The 23,923-nt window shown below is 34.7% G+C and overlaps 1 protein-coding gene across 3 annotated transcripts in view; it reads right to left on the bottom strand.

The window, feature by feature from the left end:
* Nucleotides 1-23,923, bottom strand: part of CSMD3 (CUB and Sushi multiple domains 3) — a 1,326,016-nt gene that overhangs the window by 416,834 nt on the left and 885,259 nt on the right. For all 3 annotated transcript variants that reach the window (XM_061122845.1, XM_061122846.1, XM_061122847.1), the window contains 3 exons: nt 21,639-21,755; nt 15,519-15,734; nt 13,090-13,278 (listed from right to left, as the gene is read on the bottom strand). In XM_061122845.1, coding sequence (XP_060978828.1) covers nt 13,090-13,278; nt 15,519-15,734; nt 21,639-21,755 — 522 coding nt within the window. The remainder of the gene's footprint in view (nt 1-13,089; nt 13,279-15,518; nt 15,735-21,638; nt 21,756-23,923) is intronic.

The following is a 23,923-nucleotide window of genomic DNA, read 5'->3' as shown; positions in this document are numbered from 1 at the left end:
AATCACTTCCTAATTAAGTAAAGATATATTATACTAAATATCAAAGTTAGTTTGTCTAATGACAAAGCTAATGAATTTCATGCTTTTCAGGTTAATATTACAACACCTATTTTTCTTTAAAACATTACTTACAGGTCTAATCATGTCTCCTTTTCTCATGTTTTCCAATATGTCCAGAAGGAAGATACAGAGGAAGAACAGAGGAAGACATAAAGGAATAACAAGTGTACTGTAGGTGTTTCTGAACTTGGGTATATTCTACACAAAAGCATGAAGAGGTAACTTAGAAGTTGCAGAGATAGCAAGTGCCTCTGGTACCTTTGTGATTCTTCCTAATGTGAGACCCTTACTATTGCTTTAAGGCCAAGATACTGAAGCACAGATACCAGTAAATGCCCTACTTTTTGCTCCTCTCTGTAAGTCAGTTCTCGCTAAAGAGTCTGTGTCCTCTATGTCATCCCAGAACTAACTTTCCAATTGGCAGGCAGATTTTGGCTTGCAACAAGATTCACAGTCAGAGCATGAGGACCTATAAAGGAAATGAACTGCTTTTTAGGAGTCTGCTATTTCAGGTCCTCAAAAAAAAATTTTTTTTTTTTAATTTGTCTAAATAAATCTGAAACTCTAATAATGCAGAGGATCATTTAATGAAAGTATTCTTATAAGTGAATCACCATTCTCTGTCTACTCTAACTTTTTTCATGATGATCATGGTGAATTAACTTTATACTCTGTCCTATGCTCAGAATGGGCCTCTCTGACATGCCACAGTTTATGGCAAACACATAGGAGGTAGAAAGATAACTAAGATACAGCCTTCACCTTCGAGGGCTTCACAGCAATCAGATAAAACAGCATGTATTCACTTGCAGAGTATATCATAAGAAATACTGGGCTGGATGAAGCACAAACTGGAATCAAGATTGCTGGGAGAAATATCAATAATCTCAGATATGCAGATGACCACCCTTATGGCAGAACATGAAGAAGAACTAAAGAGCCTCTTGATGAAAGTGAAAGAGGAGAGTGAAAAAGTTGTCTTAAAGCTCAACACTCAGAAAACTAAGATCACGGCATCTGATCCCATCACTTCATGGCAAATAGATTGGGAAACAGTGGAAACAGTGTCAGACTTTATTTTGGGGGGCTCCAAAATCACTGCAGATGGTGACTGCAGCCATGAAATTAAAAGACACTTGTTCCTTGGAAGAAAAGGTTTGACCAACCTAGACAGCATATTAAAAAGCAGAGACATTACTTTACCAACAAATGTCTGTCTAGTAAAAGCTATAGTTTTTCCAGTAGTCATGTATGGATGTGAGAGTTGGACTATAAAGAAAGTTGAGAGCTGAAAAATTGCTGCTTTTGAACTGTGGTGTTGGAGAAGACTCTTGAGAGTCCCTTGGACTGCAAAGAGATTCAACCAGTCCATCCTAAAGGAAATCAGCCCTGAATATTCATTGGAAGGACTGATGCTGAAGCTGAAACTCCAATACTTTGTCCACCTGATGTGAAGAACTGACTCCTTCGAAAAGACCCTGACGCTGGGAAAGACTGAAGGCAGGAGGAAAAGGGGACAACAGCAGATGAGACAATTGAATGGCATCACCTTCTCAATGGACATGAGTTGGAGTAAACTCCAGGAGCTGGTGATGGACAAGGAGGCCTGGCATGCTACAGTCCATGGGGTTGTAAAGAGTCAGACACGACTCAGCGACTGAACTGAACTGAACTGATTCACTTGCCAACTACAATACAAGAAAATAAATTCAGGGGATTACTAAGATTATATTACTTACTTAGATTACAAAAGGTTCTCCATAAATCTACTTGTTTATAAGTTCTAAATGAAAGAGGAGAATTTCAGCTCACAGTTCTCAATGCAGTTACATTAAGTAGGAAATGTACATTGTTTCTTTCCCATTTACACTGGCTTATTTAATACTTCCATTCTTTATGGCTCATATTTCCATACGGCAAAATTTGTTCCTAATCTAATCCTGCTTCAAATAAAAATATTGTCAATATATTTATCTAATGAAAATTGTGGAAAATGTTTTTATCAGTTTCCTTTTCATTCCACTGGGGGGGAAATGTCAGCCAGTCTCCTTGTTGAGCTCTCTTTCACTACATATTGGGGAAAGATTTATTCCATATTACAGGTACGAGATTCAGTATTTTCTCACCATTTTCAATTTTTATAAATGCATGCTTTTGGCTCCTATTATAATTATAGACTTACAATTAGTAGTCTTTACAGGCACTTTCATTGTTTATTGTTTGGTTGACTTATTAGACTTGAGGCATTGTATGTTAATATCCACATAGAAAATGCATTATAAATACTAGAGTGATGGTCCAGACTGAAAAGGTGTTAGGCTGAATACAGTATCTGTGAAGTATAGCTTTGTTCATATATGTTAAAGTTAGTAAATTGAAAATGCAAAAATAAAGGAGCTTTGCCCCATTATATATTCATTCTTTATCAACTCAACAAATTTACTGAAAGCTTTCTATATGCTAAACACTGATGTAGATAAAAAGGCAATTCAATACAGCATTATGAATCCCAGAAAGAGTAAATACAGAAAAGCACATGCAGCCTGTAGGAAAGACATCCAAAACACTCTTTGAAGGTCAAGGAAGACTATCAGGGTAGGTAAATAAGATGAATCTGAAGAATAAATTAGTTAGATGAACTTATGGGGTGAGGATAGGAGTAAGAGAGTAACATTCAGAATTTATTTTGAGAGCAATGGAAAAAAACAGAAGAATTTAAAGCAAGAGAATGACTCATCAAACTTGTATCATAAGAAATTCAATCTGACTCTACTATTTACTTTGGGGAAAATGGACAAGACTAGAGTCTGTTTGGGCTGTCACAATAATAAAGTAAATAATGAGAGATAATGGTGGCTTTATCGGTGGTATGGTGGTAGAAATGAAAGCTCAACAGATTAAAATGCAAAGTGTCTTCCAGCCAATGAACAATGCTTTCAGGGCTTTCTCTCATTCTAACTTCACAGGCACCTTTTTAGAGCTAAAGATATTATTTGTTTGCCTGTATAAGTACAAGTGAGAGTTTGATCATTTGCATATAGAGTAGACCTCAACACATCCTGTGCATCTTAAAATGTAGAACATGCTTGGTGTGTTTGGGAATGGCACGTAGCATCTTGTGAATATAATCCAGGATGCATAAAGGGAAATGACTGTAGAGAGGGCAGTAAGGCCAACCTAAGAAAAGACTTCTGGAATTTCAACCAAATCTAATAGGTACAGAGCTAATAACCTAATAGGCATTTCATTCTTGATGAAAGTGATGAAACAGGACAGTGAAAAAGTTGGCTTAAAATTCAATATTCAGAAAACTAAGATCATGGCATCCAGTCCCATCACTTCATGGCAAATAAATGGGGAAACAATGGAAACAGTGAAGATTTTGTTTTGGAGGGCTCCAAAATCACTGCAGATGGTGATTGCACCATGACATTAAAAGACGTTTGTTCCTTGGAAGAAAAGCTATGACCAACCTAGACAGCATATTAAAAAGCAGAGACATTACTTTGCCAACAAAGGTCTATCTAGTCAAAGATATGGTTTTTCCAGTGGTCACATATGGATGTGAGAGTTGGACCATAAAGAAAGCTGAGTGCTGAAAAGCTGATGCCTTTGAACTGTGGTGTTGGAAAAGACTCTTGAGAATTCCTTGGACTGCAAGGAGATCAAACCAGTCAATCATAAAGGAAATCAGTCCTGAATATTCATTAGAAAGATTGATGCTGAGGTTGAAACTCCAATACTTTGTCCACCTGATGCTAAGAACCAACTCATTGGAAACGACCCTGATGCTGGGCAAGATTGAAGGCACGAGGAGAAGGGGATGACAGAGTATGAGATGGTTGGATGGCATCACTGACTCGATGGAGATGAGTTTGAGCAAACTCTGGGAGTTAGTGATGGACAGGAAGACCTGGTATGCTGCAGTCCATGGGGTCACCAAGAAGCGGACACAACTGAGTGACCGAACTGAATAGGCATGGGAAACCACCTAGTGATTTATGCAGAGGATAAAGATGATCTGATCTTTCTAAGGTTTCCTGATGTCAGCTTAAGGTGAGCCTCACATTATACCCACCGTATGGCATTCATGCTTTAATACAGCCCCCACCCATTGAGTTAAGTGGGACCTATGATTTGTTTTTCATTACTCCTATGATTTTATAACATTCAGAACTGAATCTTGCCAGTGACACTGAGCATCCCAGGTGGCTAAGTGGTAAAGAATCCATCTGCAGTGACGGAGACGCAGGTTCAATCCCTGGGTCAGTCAGATCCCCCAGAGGAAGAAATGGCTATCCACTAGTGTTCTTGCCTGGAAAATCCCATGGGTAGAGGAGCCTGGAGGACTACATTTCATAGGGCTGCAACAGTCGGACACAATTGAACACACATGCAGCACACAACAGTGATTACTAGATAGACTTGCTGTTTTGATGAAGGAAGCATCCGAGCTTGGGAAGTTCATATGGCAAGGAACTGTGGTTGGTCCCTAGGAAGTGAGCAAAGGACTGAAGCTCTCAGTCCTACAACAAGAAGGAAGTGAAGACTATCATTAATGATGTGAATTTGGAAGAGGATACTGAACCCCAGTTAAGAATTCTTCCCTGGTCCTTGAGACCCTAAGAGAGGATTCAGTTAAACCATGTCCATACTCCCTACCTGCAGAAACCAAGAGAAAGTAAATATGCTGTTTTAAACTGCTAAATTAGTGGTAACTTTTTACTCATCAATAAAAGAGAATATCACTAGTAATGCAATAGAAGATAAATTAGATGAGGGAAATTTGGAAATAGGAAGTCCAGCTAGAAAAGAAGAAATGTTATAGCAGGATTATACATGCAATTGCTAAAACATGAGCTGTAATCAGAAGGGTTTGATTTCAAGCTCTTTACCAAGTTAAATAATTAATCTGGCTAGCTTTTAAAACGGGATAGTAATACTCTCTCACATTAGGTAGCTAGAAGAGGAAAAAGGAGTCCAAAATGGTGGTGGCTAAAAGACAAAGGGAAAATCCCATGAAAATGGAACAAAAGAAAATCTGCAGACCAGAAGTGAGAACCTCAGGTGAAACAAACACAACCCCTTCTTGGTTAGCCCTGATTTGCATAGGGCAGGTGCAGGGGGAGGAGACAAAAGGTATAAAAAGAGGGAGCCGAGATGGGTTGAGGCATCTCCTTTGGGGCCCATCTGCCCTCACGTCTCAAAGTGTACTATTCTTTGTTTGCCAAATAAAACTATGAGCTGTAACACTGGTCCGCTGTTTCAAATCTTTGTTGCGGCAAGACAGACTGAGCAAATTACACACTCTCCCGACTGTGTGTGTGTGTGTGTGTGTGTGTGTGTGTGTGTGTGTGTGTAGGCACTGTATGTGCCTATATATATATATATATAGTGTTTAACACAGTGCCTACCACACATTATTATTATTGTGTTGTTATGTTCATCTTTATGAGAATTAATGAGAGCTAGACTAAAATAAGGGTAATGAGAATGGAAATGGTGTTAATTTGAACAATAATTTTGGTAGTAGGTCTCAGTGACTTCTAGTATGGGTAGAAAGAGAGAGGATAAAGTAAAAGATAACACAATTTCTAGCTTGAATGGTTGAATGAGAATGATACCTAACTAAGATTACTTCAGGTAGCTAATGATACCTGAACCATATCTGAACTAAGGAGTGTAGAAGGAAGAACTGATTTGGTGGAGGAGATAATGAGTTGTTTTGGAATGTGAAGCAATTTTTCTGTGGGAGGCCATCCATGTGGACCAGCCCAGAGTACCTCTGGGAATACAGACTTGGTACTCAGAAGAGATCTGGGTATATGAAAGGATCTGGAGATGGTTATGAAATTACCCATAAATTGCATCAGTGTTCATACACACTGATGCTATCACTCCAGCATTCTTGGGTTTCCTTTGTGGCTCAGCTGGTAAAGAATCTGCCTGCAATACGAGAGGCCTGGGTTCAAGTCCCGGGTTGGGAAGATCCCCTGGAGAAGGGAAAGGCTATCCACTCCAGTATTCTGGCCTGGAGAATTCTTTGGACTGTATAGGCCATGAGGTCGCAACGGGTTAGACTCAAATGAGTGACTTTCACTTTCATACACAAACACACACAAACATAGACAGTCCTAATACTCTTTCTGTAAAACAAGAGAAATCTCCTAGAAAGTAAATGATATGCTACTTTGAAAAACAGAACCTGTGATGAAAAAAATAGAGAATGGGAAAAGGACCTTTCCTTCTTCCCTTAGGGATGAATGGCTAGTAACTTTAAGCTTGGTAAATCTGCTGCAGAAATCACAAGCTATGACCTGAGGGCCACATCCAGTCTGTTACCTTTGTAGATGAAAGTTTATAGGAATACAAACACATTTATTCATTTGTGTATTATTTATTGTTTCTTTCACAATACAATGTCAGAATTAAATAGCTGTGATTGAAACTGTGTGGGCCACAAAGACTGAAATGTCTACTATCCAGCACTTCATAGAAAAAAAAAAAAATTTACTCACCCATGGTCTATTTCATTAAAAAAAAAAAGGTTGTCTTTCAAAATAGTGCATAAATAAATAAGGTGATATTCTAATAAGCAGCCATTTTAAAAAAAACTGGGCTATCTGAAGACCTTTTACTTTAGTCCGTTTCACTTTTTATATTTCATATTCCATGTTCCCATTTCATTTAATTTATGTTTTCCAATTACTCCACCTCTTTTTTTTTTTTTTTTTGATGTTCTTTCTCAAGCCTTTATCAAGCATAGCAGAAAAGCTTTTGTATACATATATATAATAAGTAAGGTAATAAAGAAATGCCACCTGGAACACCACAAATGGGATAGAATAGGATAGTTACAAGTAGTTGTAGAAGTCCCAATAGGGGACTACAGATAGAGAAGGAAACCTAAGAAACTTTGGGAGGCCTTTGTAAGTCAAAGATAGTTCAAGAAGGCTACTGGAACATTATTCAATGAAGCAGGCTTGCTTAATTATAAAACCAGGATATCCCTGGTGGCTCAGAGGGTAAACCGTCTGCCTGCAATAAGGGAAACCTGGGTTCGATCTCTGAGTCAGGAAGATCCTTGGAGAAGGAAACGGCAACCCACGCTGGTATTCTTGCCTGAAAAATCCCATGGATGGAGAAGCCTGGTAAGCTAAGGTCCAGGGGGTCGCAAAGAGTCGGACATGACTGAGCGATTTCACTTTCACTTTCACACAAAACCACAAGATGTGCCCCAGGTCACTAGATTGAAGGCCCACCTTTTACAAATATGATAATCCTAGTTTGACCTCATAGGGTCAGACACTTTCCTGACTAGTATCAAGGAGGAGCTAGTGAAGGAGGAGCTAATGATGCATGCCTTAACTCTGCATCTATATCCACCTGAAGAAGGCAGTCTTTTCCCCTCCCTTTCTTTCCCTTATAAATTATAGCCCACTGAATCCTCAGGGCAGAGCTCCCTGCATCTCTTACAAGCATCTTATATTAATAAATCTACTTATTGTTTATCACTTTGAATTCCTTCTGTGCTGGGATCAAAGAACCTGAGTCTCAGTAAGTCCAGACATCGGGTGATTAAAGATTGTGGTTCAAGTCTCAAACTCAGTTTTTGCAGGGTTTGAGTCCTGGCCATGTGGGTTAGAGTCCCAAATTGAGTTTTGGCAGGGTTCCAGTACCCACAGTGTGGGTTCAATCCCAGGCAAGGTTTTGGCAACGTTCAAGTCCCAGCCACGTGAGTTCAAGTTCAAAGCAAGGTTCTGGCAGGGTTTGAGTCCCTGCACATGGGTTCAAGCCCCAATTTTAGCTAAACAATTTCAACCACAACACTGATCTAAAAAGTTTGAGACTTAGTTTCTGGGTTTCTGGCATAACCTTCCACTCATTACTTATAATGTTTCTGTAACAACATTTTCTCAGCTGTCAAGTGGGAATAACATCTCTTCTGCTTACTTCACAAGGTTGCAAGCAAGAAAATCTTTAAAAAAATATAAAGCACCAAACTATAAGCTAATAATACAGACTTTTTATATTGCCAAATCAAGAAAATGCACCTAACCATAATTATATAAGAAAAATATATACATTTGTATACATAATTTATCAAACTATTTTAAGAGTCAGACACAACTGAGCAACTCAACTGAACTGAACTTATAAGAGATGTTTGGGTTGAGTAGAACTCATATTGGCATTACCCTTTCCAGAAAAGAGAAGCACAGAAAATTAAGATATTTGCTTGAAATCATCCAACTAATTAATGGTAGTGTCTGTGAGCTGGTGAAATATCGTAATCCTAATTTGCTTTCTACGACACTATATTTCTACAATGCCAACTAACAATAAATCAGTCATATCTGACATAGCAAGTGGGTATCTGAGATACAAGAGAGTTCAGAAGTTAAGATGAAATAAAAAGAATTTGTTCAAAAATGAACTGTCTTTTCAAGTGCAATTGATCCTTTCTTGTCCTGAATTTTTAATAAAAATTTCATCTTAGAATGCTTTCAGACTTAAACGAAGTTATAATGGCCGTGCAGAGAGCCCTGAATCCCAGTAAGCTTGACTTTGTTTCCCATACTTTTAAAATTCATTTTAAAACTAAATAATAAGTAACCGTCAGTATATATCATCTAAAAGTTCAAAGAGTGAGAAGCCTATGTAGATGTGTAATGTGGAGCTATCATTTTTCTCATGTCACTCAGGACCTAGGAAAGATGCTACTTCTCCAAGGTCAGATAAAAAATTGATGATTCATAAAATTAGAAATAGAAGTTGATGTGTTCAATAAGCCATAAGGATGAATGAATGAATATCTTTAAAATGACTTTCAAATTTATGGACTTCTTAAAATATGTGGATTCTTGCCTAAAGAAAAATTATTAATATTTAACTTGCTAATTTACTTTCCAAAACAAACTACTTCCATTATGTCCTTGTTTATTTGCAACATGACCTGGCATGGTTCCTGATATGTTTGGAAGCTAAATGAAGACACGTTAGGTTTTTTTTGTTTGTTTCTTTAATCTAGAAAGATGACAAGAGAACTACCAGGTTTTTTGTTTGTTTTTTGCATTATTTGTAATGTGTATTTTAGAAAGGGAAATCAAATATATTTTGACCAAAAACAAGTCAATGTTTCTTATTTTCAAAGTAATCACATATTTTTACACTTTTTTTTCTTTCTTTCTTTCTTTTTTTCTTTGCTTTTAGATATTTGGTTAAAATATGTGACCATTTTCACAGAAACGTGGATCACCAGGATAATCACTTAGGTATAAAATATATCCACTGAAATATCATTTTACATGTTAATTATTTTTACTTTTTTCAAAATGGAAAACATAAGTATAGATATGTATTTCTTTAAAAGTTAAAACTTTCATCTTGATAGCTAAGTAGTAAATAGGATTATGTGTGTGAAGTACTCAGCTGCTGATAGCATAGTAAAAATTTTTCATCTCCTCCTTTCCTTCTCTTTCCTCTCCTGCTGGTTGGTGAAAGTTACTCTTCACTGCTATCAGTTATCATGGCCCTTAGGAGAACTGACTATAAGGTGGTGGAGATAGTTGTAGGCACAAAGAAAAGGGACTGAGGTTAGTTGAGCAAGTGTCACTTGTTGAGTGGTACATTAGGTGATTTACATGTATTTTATGTCTTAGAGCTATAAACTATCTTGCAGCATGGATGTAATTATCACATTTTAGAAAACATCACATTTGCGAAAACTTGGCAGGAAAGAGATCTGAACAACTTTCTAAAGATCACGTAACTTAGGAAAGAAAGAAATGTAAATGTAAACTATGTGCCCACAACAGACACCACTCCTTAGGGAGAAGAATCCCTGTAACACCCACTCGGTGGTGTGTTATGATCTCAACTGCTATCAAGATTCTTTTTCTGCCTCTACAAATTTCCCTGTGCTTGGGATAGTATGGATACTAAGGTAAGTGAAATAAGTCAAGAGAGAAAAATACAATGACTGTATGATGTCCCTTATACGTGGAATCTAAAAAACAAAACAAACAAATTGAAACAGAAACAGACTCATACATACAAAGAACAAATTGGTGGCTGCCAGAGGTGAGGGAAGCGGGGGATCAATGAGATAAGTGAAAGGGTTTAAGAGGTAAAAACTTCCAATTATAAAATAAATAAGTCACAGGGATGTAATGTACAGAATAAGGAATATTGCAGTAACTCTGTATGGTGGCAGATGGTTACTAGACTTATCATGGTAATCAATCCATAATGTATATAAAAGTTGAATCACTATGTTGTACACCTTAGACTAATATAAGATTGTATATCAACTATACTTCAACAAAATAATTTAAAATTAAATGTTTCCCTGCACTTAAGTAACCTCAATAAATGGGTCACAGTAGAAGAGGTTTCTTCCAATTAAAATAGAGGATAGCCTAAGAAGTTTTCTGAAGCCATATATCAATTATAATTAAGACCAGATTTCCTCTCAACTTTACTGAAGCCTCCAGTCAAAGACAGCAGTGTGCTTTTGTAAATGGGGCATAAGTCTGGACCTCAGAACTTGTGACAGGCATGATTCTGACTCAGTTTGTGTGCAATCTTAAGCTTTTAATAGACATAACTTCCCTGATAATATTGTTATGCTAAAGCTACTTTCAAAGCATAAGTTGATTTTTGGAATGGGACACTACACTAAATCATGCTTTACAGACTGTAAAGACAGTATTATGGTGTTATTATATTTTGTTATTTTTTAAAAATATTACCTAGAAACATAAATGACGAGGTTATTTAGGAAATTCCTTAAATGAAAATACTATTTATTATTCATCTAACGTCTAGAATTAAGACACTTTTCATCAAATTCTACCCACAGAAACAGAAAGACACTAACCAATTTATACTGTAAATATAGAATCAAAATTAAAGTAAAACATAAACAAAAAGCAAGTTTCCAAAAACTGCTTTATCTTTGCCTTACTGTTCAGAATCAGGCACGGTCTTATGTAACCTAGGCACACATAAGTCTTTTTAGTAAATGCTAGTATTAGTTTTACACTTGATACGAAATTTGAAATTGCATCTATTGTTTGTTCTGGGAATGCCCCTGTTTGCAATCCTGTGCCAAGGAAAAACTACCTAGATTCCAGATAACCAAAGCAGAGGCAAATTTTTGGAATATAACTTACTCATAATTAGGCCACTGTCTATAACATAAACTTTCTATGAGGCTGGCAATACTGAGGACTAAGTGATGTTTTTAAGCAAGTATGCGCTAGAGAAGGGCTTCCCTGGTGGCTTGTTGACTTTAGAGATACATTACACGAGAACTACAAAGAATCTAAGAAGAAATAAAATTTGTCCAAATAAACTAACATTGCAGATTATTCTCAATATAATAACAGTTATAACAACATCTAAATTCTGAACTCCTCCAATATTCCAGTAATTGTATTGGGTGTCTACCAGCATGGCTGATCTTTTTTAACCCTCATAACTAACATTAACATAATGTTGCAACCATTTTGCTGATAAGAAAAATAAAGTTTAGAAAAGTGAATTAACCTAGTATCAAATGACCAGAATATAAAGACAAACACCCTATTCCCAAGGTTTTCATTAATTGATCTTTGAAAATATTCACACCAAATGAAAATGGAAACAGGGACAATTCAGATACAGAGGAGAATTCCAAATTTGGCAACAGTAGAAAAAATGAAACAAAGGAAAATAAACAAACAAACAAAAAAACAAACATAGAAACAAAACCAGAAAGACTACACTGTATATATCTCCCTGGAAAAGATGTTCTGGGAGTATCACAACCCCAGCATTAAGTATTTGTGGTAGTTTGTGTCATTTCTATACAAGCTGTGATTTTAAAAAGAAATTTCATCTGTTAAATATCAGTTTCTCTGTTATATAACACTTAGGGGCTGTGAAAACAATCTCATCACTATAAAATCTTTCAGACCCATATTAACCTGAAATGTCAATTTTGTTTTACTAGATTTAAGGATTCACAGGATTCCCACAACATTCCATACAGTGAGCAATGTATGGAATAAGTCACAGAAGGAATCCTCTTCATTTGTTTTAATCTAGAGGGAATTTGCCTCCATTAAAATAAGTAAAAAAGGATAAAGTCTTAAACCACAGATCAAAGCTCTACAAATTCACCTGAATTTGTAGTATATTATAACTTACAAACATCTGTGACCCACAAATTTATAATTAAATTCAAGTTCAATACAACTGAGAGTTTTAGGAGCTTTTTGTAATAGCAAAATCACTTGTATCTTGTTCTATTTTAAAAATGAGTACTGATAACCACTGAACGGGTGATCACCTAAAGAAATTCTTGTTTATTTCCTATATAAATAGAAAATGATTTTAAGTCCTAGTGAAAAGTCCTTGATTTCTCTACAGATAATTTTTTTCTTTTTGTCAGTCAAAATATTCATTTCCAAAGGTTGAGATGGTGCTCCAAATATTCAATACTTTAATTACTGCTATTCTTTATCTCACAACATGAAATGAATTCCCATCAGAATTCATCTATCATAATAGATTATTCTGTAGATTGCATTTTTGAGGCAATACTTGCCTTAGCTCAAATTCTCTACTATTTTCTCTTGTAATCATCTTTCATACATGTTAATTCTAAGTTATAAAATATTGTCAAAACTTCAATCAGAAATCATGAAAAACCAATTATTAATAAAATAAAGGAATGCAACTGTCTGTAAGCTTTCAAAATATGATTCTATCATCTATCTATTATCCGTCTCTCTAACCATCTCTTCATTCCTTATTCCCATCATCTGAAAACAAATTTAGAAGCATGGTAGGCTGAATGGAGCAGTTGAGAAGATAATTGTGGTATACCAGATTGCCAAGTCAAAAAAAAATTGAAATAATTAATATGAAATAAATGAAGAAATTCAACAGATTACATATTTTTAAAAAAGGGTGTATAATCATGCAACTCCATGGACAGTGACTACACATACAAGCAAATGAAAGCAGCTGACCACGTACCCACACACCTTGGCAGAGGTGCACTCCACACTCGTCGGCCACCACCAAGACAGATGATCTCTGACGTCCCTTCCAGACGATAACCTGATGAGCATGAGAAGGTCAGAGTGTCACCAACCCCAAAGGTGAACCCAATTCGGTTACCATATTGAGGAGTTCCAGGATCTTCACAAGGTTCCAGATTATACTCTGTAATTAGATGAAGAGGAAAACAAAGAAAACAGTAGTAACTTTTAAGGGTATACTTCTATGTTTTGTAAACTGGTTGCTTTCAGGGCCAGCCATATATTTCAAAAATGCCTCTAAGTATAATTGTGGGCTTCCCCCTCCATGGCTCAGGGGTGAAGAATCCTCCTGCGATGCAGCAGACACAGAAGTGGGTTCTATCTCTGGGTTGGGAAGATCCCTTGGAGGAGGGCATGGCAACCCACTGCAGTATTCTTGCCTGGGAAAGCCCATGGCCTAGGAAAGCCCTGGTGGGCTACAGTCCATAGGGTCCCAAAGAGTCAGACAAGACTGAGGTGACTGAGCACACATAGGTATAATTAGGGTATATGCTATGGCATACATAATTTTCTTCTACTGTGAAAGACCTGCAAGAAGATCAAACCAGTCAACCCTAAAGGAAATGAGTCCTGATACTCATTGAAAGAACTGAAGCTGAAGCTGAAACTCCAATACTTTGATCACCTGATCCGAAGAACAGACTCATTCGAAAAGACCCTGATGCTGAGAAAGGTGGAAGGAGGATTGAAAACAAAGATTGAAGTAGAAGGAGAAGGGGACGACAGAATGAGATGGTTGGATGGCATCACCGACTCGATGGACATGAGTTTGAGCAAGTGATGCAGCAAGTTTGAGCAGCTCTGGGAGCTGGTGATGGACAGGGAAGCCTGGCGTGCTGCAGTCTATGGGGTCGCAAAGACATGACTGTGTGACTGAACTGAACTGAACTGTGAAAGACCTAGTAATATAATAAATACTTCTATGTGTGAAATGAAATAAAGATGAGAAAGTGTCACCTTGAGAATGATACATTGGAAATGTAGATATTTCCCTTGTATTTTTTTTTCTGTATTAGAAACATTTTGTTTCGTAGATTTTTTACTTAAAATAATGACATGATAGATTCATATTTTCAAATGCAAAATAGCATTTGGAATGAAATCATTTGCATTTTGAAATGACATTTACTTAATGGTTTTAGTCTAAATGACAAAGGCTCTTGTGCCTGTAGTATACAAGGAATTCTATTAATACATATTCTGAAAAATATGTGACTTCAGAACCAAGAGTTTATGTAAGACTGTCCACAAACTGAAAATTGTATATTATAGATTTATACAAGAAAATTTCCTCAAGCAATGAATGAACATCATGAAAATAAATCATTAAACACTCTTCAGGGTATGACAGACTAAATTTAATTAACCATAATATTATAACTTATATACAGTCTTAAGAAGAAGTAGCTTATCTAAAAACATTCCCAGAAAACACAGTTAGTACCTAACTGCAGTGGAGAACAAAGGGATTGCTTCATGTTGATGAGCTATTATTTTATTAACATTCTAGCTTAAAACTGATTATGCTCATTTATTCTTCTCTATGAAATACCTTATTTTAGAAGACAAATATCTCCATGCAAATACTGGAATAACAATTGAAGAACAAAATCAGTATTTATTATTTTTATTTATATATTTGTAATATACATTATTAATATAATTATGTTTAATTATAATATTGTAAATTTAATATTATAAAGTTGGCAAAAGATTTACTTATTGTTTCTGTATTCTCTTTCACTATTCCATTTAACTAAAAAGTAGAACTAACAAGAATATTTCTTTGTTCAGTTTGGTCTTATAATTTTTTTCCCATATAATCCAAGTTATATTATTGCCTATAGATATAATACTGCATATAGAGGTTATTCTAGAATAAAAAGAATAACAAAATTAACTTGCCTCTAGATCATCTAGTTCCAAATGAATATATTAATCTTAATCTTGGCCTGTAAAAAATGACTTTTTCCAGAAACACAAAACTAGAATATCACTGGTTTAATTCACATTTTATTAATGGACTAAGTAAAGCTTTACATATATGTAAGGGCTTCCACTTTAAGTTCACTTGACATTTTTAGCAAGCTTTCCTCTCAGCATTCTATAGAATATGTTAAAGAAATGTATTTATTGTATTCTAAGTAAATTTTAGTGAATTGATTTCTTTTTTTGCTACTGTTTTAAGGTTCCCTTTAATATATTACTATAGTCAATCTTCAAGGCACTTCAAACTTTCCTTAAAATTTGTTGGCAGATAGCTTTTTTGCTTTCATCTTTTTTTGTCTCATTTTCTCTCTGTTTGGTCATGCATAAGCTATTTTCATACTTTTAAAATTCTGGTTTTAAAACTTATTTTCTTACCAGAGAATGTAATGTTGAATCCTTCATAGGATATTGAGAAATCAGAAATGAAGCGTAACTGAGCCCTGAAATTTCCATAGAGACCAGCATTGATTGTTGAAGGAAGTTCTGAACCAGTCAGGCGTGCCAGTGGTTGGGTAAAACTGCCATTCTCTGTAATCAGTAAGTAGTCATGATGGTCTTCCAAATGAAAGGTATGGAAGTTGAACTGTACACCTAATAAGGAAAAGAGGAAAATTAGACTTATAAAGTATATTAGTAAAACACACAGAGTCACCAAACTAACAAAAATCAGGACTCATAACAGATTTTTGTAAAAATGAAAGGCACTGCTATAAAATATTCTGAATATATAATACAATTATTATAGCTTTCTTTTGTTTCGAGTTTTTCTGTTTGGCTGTTTCCTTATAGCTTCTCTATAAGGTTTATAATGAGTCATGTCTTGGAAACTGCTTGGAAATAAAATTTTAAAATTACTGTCTAAAAAGAAATTACATGCATTTTCTGAAAATTTCACGGAAAACTTATATACTTTTTTTTTTTTTTTCATTTTTTTTTTATTATTATTATTTTTTTTTTCCAGTGGGTTTTGTCATACATTGATATGAATCAGCCATGGATTTACATGTTAAATAGAAGTGTTTTGGCAAAAGTAACCACTCATTCAACTTCTAATAGGATAGACTACTCTGTTACTACCTAACAGAATTTTAAATTTTCCCATGTATTAATCTCAGTACATATCAAAACAAGCATATTTTTCTAAGAAAAACATGCAGACTGATAGTCTGATTTTTTTTTTCTTTTTTGTTCATTTGCTCTTCTGACTATTTTTCTTATTTTTAGTCTCTGACCAAAATCTAATTCACTTTATCTGAACTTTCGCTCATGTTAAAGTGCTCAGCAACTCTTTGTAGTTTATATAATGGATTCATATAAGGCATACTCTTTTTGGTCTGAGTTCTTTAGCGTGCGTGATCAGTCTCAAAGTCATGTCCAACTTGTTGCCACCCCAGGGACTGTAACCCACCAGGTTCCTCTGTCCATAGTATTTTAGATAAGAATACTGGAGTAGGCTGCCATTTCCTCCTCCAGGGGATTTTTCTGACTCAGATCAAACCCGCATCTCCTGCATTGTAGGTGGATTTTTTACCACTGAGCCCCCTGGGAAGCCTCTGAGTTTCTTTCACTCACCACTAAGTGTGTGAGATTTATCTCTACTTTTGTGTGTGATTGTAAGTTGTTTTAGAGATCCATTTCATTTTGTGAATACAACACACTCATTTGTCTGTTCAAAAGTTAATGGTCATTTAGGTAATTGACATTTTAGCTTGAATGCAGAAAATGCTGCTATGAGCATTCAAGTATGTCTTTTGAAGAACATATTTGCTTATTTCTGCTGGATCGATACCTAGGAGTAGAATTACTGGCTCATGGGAAATTTATATATATATATAAATATATATATTTCAGCTTTAATAGATACTGTTTCACAAAGTGGCTATGCCAATTTACACTTTCATCAACAAATCCAACTGGTATCTTCATCAATATTTGAAAGTTTAAATTTCTTTTTTTTATTTGTTCTGTCCTAGTGAGTATGGTATGTCATTGCATTGTGGTCTTATGCGACTGTTTAATGACACTATCTCAAATGCATGTAATAACCTAACAGTTACACACACACACACACACATCCTATACTGTGTGTAGGATATGTATATGTGTGTGCTCAGTTGCTCAGTTGTGTCCGACCATTTGCCACTATGGATTGTAGCCAGCGAGACCCCTCTGACATGGGATTTTCCAAGCTAGAATACTAGAGTGGGTTTCCATATCCTCCTTCAGGGGATTTCCCGACCCATGGATCAAACCCACATCTCCTGTGTCTCCTGCATAAGCAGGCAGATTCTTTACCACTGAGCCACCTGGGATGCTGTATGTAAGTATCAAATGAAATAAAGGATGATATCACATTCATCTTTCTTTTGAAGTGCTTAATAAATTTTCTTATTTGATCTAAAAGAATCACCAAAAGCTTCAGCAAAAACCCAGTAACATGAGTTACTGGGTAATGATAAAATAACATTCTTAATGCTATTTATCAACTTTTTAGTTCTAAATGATGGATTGTTTTGGAGTCCTCATTGCTTTTTTAAAAAATTGAAGTATGGTTGATTTACAAAGTTGTTAGTTAGTTTCAGGTATACAGCAAAGTGATTCAGATATATGTGTGTGTGTATATTCTTTTTCATATTATTTTCCAGTATAGATTATTACAAGATGCTGAATATAGTTCCCTGTGATATACAGTAAGCCCTTGTTGTTCATCTATTTTATTTAATCCAAAACTCCTAATTTATCACTTGTTTGCTAAAAAAGCAAAAAGTGAAATAAAATGAGACCAGAAAATAAACTGACAATAGAAGTAATGATGAGTTATTATTGCCAGTGATTATGAGTTATTATAGGCGAGTGATTTCAACTTGGAAAATACTTGGAATATACAATGATACTCTTTTTCAAAATATAACACATTTTTTTCTCTCACTCACAATGAGCCCTTCTTAGGACTGAGTCCAGAAAGTCAGTGTCTCAAAAGTTCTTCAATATAAATGTGGCATTTGACACTAGACAGATGTAAATGAGAAAGACAACATAGCAAGGAGAGGATACTCTGCCATCTAGATTTACTGATATTTAAATTTACAAATTAACATGAGTGGAAGCTAAGATAAAGCGAATTAGATTTTGGTCAGACACTAAAATTAAGAAAAATAGTCAGAAGAGCAAATGAACAAAACAGAAAAAAATATCAGTCTATCAGTCTGCATGTTTTTCTTAGAAAAATATGCTTATTCTGATATGTACTGAAATTAATACATGGGGAAATTTAATATTCTGTTAGGGAGTGGTGCTAATAAGCCCATTGTCAAGTATTACATGCATAGCTTTTTCTGAGATGCACTTTCTCCATCTGAGAAAATGGATTCTAATAGAGTTGCCCGAAAGTTTAAATTAGACAATGTAGGGGATCACTTGGCACAGTTCTTTCACAGAGGAAGTACTTAGCAACTCTTAGCTATCATTTATTGTTTAATCCTTCAACCTGAAAGTCAATTGTTTTCATGTCACTCTGCCCTAGTCAACTACTTTAAAAAATCAAGCCTCTGTTTATCAGATTATGTTTTAAGCAATAAAATCTATGTTCACTGCAGGAAAACAACATAAGACCTTCCAATGAAAGGCAATTAATCTAAATAATAAAATGATACTAAGAACCTACTATATTATAAGCATTATAGAATATAAAAAATGAGAAGACTGTAAATAACTCATAGTCTATCTAAGGGGAAAAGATACATAAACTAAAGTTTCAAACATTTTGCTAAGTGCTATGAAAGTAATTAATGTGAGTCAATATCAGAGCATAAACTTTAAGAGGTAGGTTGTCAGAGGGATTAGAAGATGCTTCTGAAGGCAATGACCTTCAAAAGTGAACAGCTCTTGGTGGAAGAGCAACCCTTGGATGGACATTTCAGGAAGTAGAAGTGGACAGGCAAAGACATACAATCTTAATAGGGAAGTGGGTATGAAGAATAGTGAGAAAAAGTAAGTGGTTACAACATCATAGTACTGTCCCATAAAAGTGCTAATTCAAAAAGTCCTATTAAGGTAATTTTTGTTACGTAAATATATGAAAAACTTGGGCTTGAAGTAAAAATATTATTAATATCTAGGTTATAGTTATAGTTACGACTAATTTTGACCTTGAGGGTGCAATATTGATGTGCATTTGTGTATCTATGTGTGTATACAGGCTGGGTGAGAAGTTTAACTATATTACCTTGATAATTTCTCCCAACATTAAGAGATTATTCTTCACAAAACTTTGACTACACTTTGGAATAGTTGTACTTTGAACAAATTTTGTTGACTCTTACAAGAAAAGCACATAATCTGCATTTCATGCCATGTAAATACAGATTTAATTAACACTTGCAACGTCTGAAGGTGCAAAACCTTAAGTGTTAATTAAACCTCTATTTACATAGCAAGCAGTATGTAGCTCTCCATTTTCTTGTATAATACAAAGAAGTTTATTTTAAACTCCATTAATCTGCTACACAGTGGGATAATAGGATGCTTTGGTTAACTTCCAACAAATAGTCTTCTATTATGGAGAACAAAAATGACAGTTTATGAAGTCTTCCACGTCATTCCTGCAGTAAATATGAGAATACTCATTTTAACAGCATTTTTTTCTCAATAATATTTAATTTTCATTTAAAGAACCATCCTTATATTACCCTCACCATCAATGAAAGGATGTATAATTTCTATAAAGGCTAACCAACTGTATCTCAAATATTCTATCAGAACTGCAGATATATCTCACATAGTTAAACAGAAGTGTAAAAAACATTGTGCATTGTCATATAGAGTGAAGTAAGAAAAACAACAAATATTGTATATCTCTTATATGTGGAATCTAGAAAAATGGTACAGATGCATTTATTGGCAAAGTGGAAATAGAGTCGTAAATGTAGACAACAAACATGGTTACTGATGGCGGGGGGAGGAGGAGTGGGACAAATTGGGAGATGGGATTGACATACATATACCACGATGTACAAAACAGATAACTAATGAGAACCTGCTGTTTAGCACATGGAACTCAAGAGTCTGCGGTGAACCAAACGAGAAGAAAATCTAAAAAAAAGTCTTACACATAGGATACATGTATATGTATAACCAGTTCACTTCATTGTACAGCAGAAATTAACACACCATTGTAAAGCAACTATATTCCAATAAAATTAAAAAGCAAAATAAAATAACACATTGTGTAAAAACCACAATGGATTCAAATGTTTCAAATAAAGCTTTAATTTTTAAAACTGTAACAACATCACCTTCTCATGGCTAGGATTTGGGTTTTTTATTTTTAGATCTTTGATAGTAAAGCTAATAAGTACAATGTAATGTGTGTGCTGTTGCTCAGTCATGTCCGACTCTTTGCGACTCCATGGAATGTAGCCTGCCAGGCTCCTCTGTCCATGAGGATTCTCCAGGCAAGAATATTGGAGTGGGCTGCCATGCCCTCCTCCAGGGGATCTTCTGAACCCAGGGATCGAACCTAAGTGTCCCTCATTGCAGGCAGATGTTTACTGACTGAGCCACCAGGGAAACCCAAGAACACTGGGTAACCTATCCCTTCTCTGAATCAAACTGAAGTCTCATGAATTGCAGGTGGATTCTTTACCAGCTGAGCTACCAGGAAGCCCATGTACAATTTAATAGTAAAAACCAATAAGAATAATACTTCCCTAAAGCAGTTTTTAACATGAATAAATTCTTTTCTAAAATATTAGCATATAGATATTTTCAGGTAAATAATTTTCATCCATTTTTGTTTTGATATTTAGAATGCCCATTTTCCCACTGTCAAGCTATTACCTTAAACCACTTATATTGCTAATATGCATTGAATATTTTGGTCGCATTGCATGAATATATCATATTTAGTACTACAAGGACTTTTATTTATTTGTTCAAAGGACATTTATTAAGCTCTACTATAAGCACAGTGCAATTTTATACTTTCACTCAACTGTGTGAGAACCAACTGCAGTAAGAGACAAATATTTCTAGGACAGTTATAAATTTATATATGGTATATGGTTATGATAAATAATCATAACCATTTTGAAACAAGTGTATATAAACATGTATTGTTTACTTTACAATCAGTGTAGTACTTCAGAGTACCTATTTCCCTTTGAATTTTTGAAGTCAACCTCTTAACACCATGCCAGAGACAAAAGACATCCTGTTTGAGATTTTATTGTTATGAAAATTTCAAATTACATTAGTTTATTATATATAAATAAATATACCACCATTCTGAAAAAAATCATATGAGCATGTTATAATAGTACAGAAAAGTAAATATAATCCTCTGCTGCAGTTATTCAAACTGAATTTTGTATTAGCATATTTTAGTATTGATCTGTTTTTGCTCATGCAAAATGACATTGTAAAGGACAATGAAATAAAAATATATGCAATGTAAATTCAGAAGATAGCCCATTATCATTGCATGAGACAAATTACCTTTTCCATGGGTTACATCTACGGTCCATGTACAATTCAGAGAATTTGGATAAAATTCTGGGTAACCGGGTGATAAGATTGTTCCACTAGGCCCTCTAACATCTCCTCCACATAATGCTGAAAATACAAAGAAATATAGTCATATGATCACTGTTAGAGAGGCAAAGGCTGAACAAATCTCTTTTGAAATAGAAGGAGTCTGATTATCTTTGCTTAAGTTACTTCCTGGAAATAACATGAGTGTGTAAAGACCTCTTGCAATATTAGAAATTAATTTCATCCTTTGAAACACTAGAGAAGAAAAAGGTATTTAATTGTATCTGAGAATTAATACCAGCCCCAAAAGAATTTAGCTCAACCTTCATATTTGCATTTAAAGTACATACTTATATATTTCTAATTACAAGCAACATTTGCATAAATTGGTTGTAAATTAAACATGAGTAATTAATTGTTTAGCAGTTGCTCTTTTACTAAGCTTTAAGAAAACAATTTGTTAATTACACAAAATTATTTATTTTAGATTCCTAAAGGGATAGGTGTCATTCTTCACAGAATTCTTTTTGAAATAGTGGAGTAAACTGAAAATTTGAAAGCTGTTTCTGAACTTGTGCATTTCTCTGGGAAACATAATGAATAAAAAGAGTTTTCTTAAAGGATATTTAGTTTTTAGTAAATACTCCAAGATAATAAAAATAAAGATTTATGAACTGAGGTAAAAGAAATTAAAATTTGATTCAATGTTTATTTACTGTAGACTAAATCACAGTTTACAATGCCTTCTAACACCAGTGGTTATGATAGACCAGATAATTTTATCAGCATTAAAACTAAAGGAAACCTAGATATAGTTTAACTTACATGCAGCATACATCATGCAAAATACTGGTCTGGATGAATCACAAGCTGGATTCAAGTTTGCTGTGAGAAATATCGACAACCTCAGATATGCAGATGTTACCACTTTAATGGCAGAAAGTGAAAAGGAACTAGAGCCTCTTGATGAGGGTGAAAGAGGGGAGTGAAAAAGCTGGCTTAAAATTCAACATTCATCATGGCATCCGATCCCATCACATTATGGTGAAAAGAAGGGGGAAAAAGTGATACATTTTATTTTCTTGGACTCCAAAATCACTGCAGATGATGACTTCACATATGTTTGGCTTTTTAGCATTCTACTTCAAATGATCAATCTCTATAAACATTATTAAAAGGTATCATTCACTTAATCAGAGATTCATTTACTACTTTCTTCTTCAAATCACTCTCTCTTTAAGCATCTCAAACCTAAATGTGTCAATATACTTGTTTATGTTATTATCTTTAATTGATTTACATGTTATAGATTCTCATTTGTCAATGGTCTGTATGTGATTAAAACAGTCTTCCATTACCATCAGTAGCAGGAGCATTTTCATCAACCAAATGAAATCTTTCATCTTTGTAAATGAGATCATTTTATATTGCAAATATTTAGAATTATATTTATTTTACTGGCTTTTTGAACAATTACAAGAGATTAGCTCCATGTACATTGATATAATGCACAGGGATAGATGCTAATGCAAGTGTGAATTGTCTTGAATTTTAATTAATTACCCAATATTCTCTCAATCTGATGATGCTTGCCTCTCTATAAAGGTCCCTTCCTGTTAAAGCTACGAAAATGCAAGATGAAATCAAACAACCCATTAAAATTAATCATGAGAGGCCAAAATATTAAGAATAAAAAAATAAAAGTTTTATAAGTGAAAATTTTTTCAGGTAGAAAATGGAACTCAGATATACTGTAAAAGATGCAGTGATATAGAAAACATTAAGAAAGTTTCTCCAAGAATATTTCTAAAATAAATTCTGAGAAGTCAGTTCAAAAGACCATATGACTGCTCATATATTAAATTTCTTAGAACAAGAGCATCTAAAATGGATGCCATGGATATACTGCCTTATCTTTTATATCACCCATTCTGAAGGAGTTCCAATTTATTTCAACAACCTTGCTAATTAATGTCATATATCTTTATGGATACAGACACTTTTGTAATAGACACAATAGGTATATATGTTCTTGTGAATGAAAGACAAATTTTATATCAAATGAATCCTTGAAACATTGCAGAGAATTTAGGGAATAACCAAACATGAAAGAAGCAGTTACTTTATGTTAGGGGAGACAGCTGTCAAAGAAAAGCATACATAAGGACAAAGATCAGTAGCACAGCAAAGTCACACCAACAGCCCAAAATATGAGCTGAGAGCAATTAGCCAGACATACAACAATCTTG

The sequence above is a fragment of the Dama dama genome, chromosome 21 (genome assembly GCF_033118175.1).
Source record: "Dama dama isolate Ldn47 chromosome 21, ASM3311817v1, whole genome shotgun sequence".
In the NCBI taxonomy this organism is placed as follows: domain Eukaryota; kingdom Metazoa; phylum Chordata; class Mammalia; order Artiodactyla; family Cervidae; genus Dama; species Dama dama.
The sequence above is the reverse complement of the archived record's forward strand: the minus strand, read 5'-3'. Positions and strand labels throughout refer to the sequence as shown.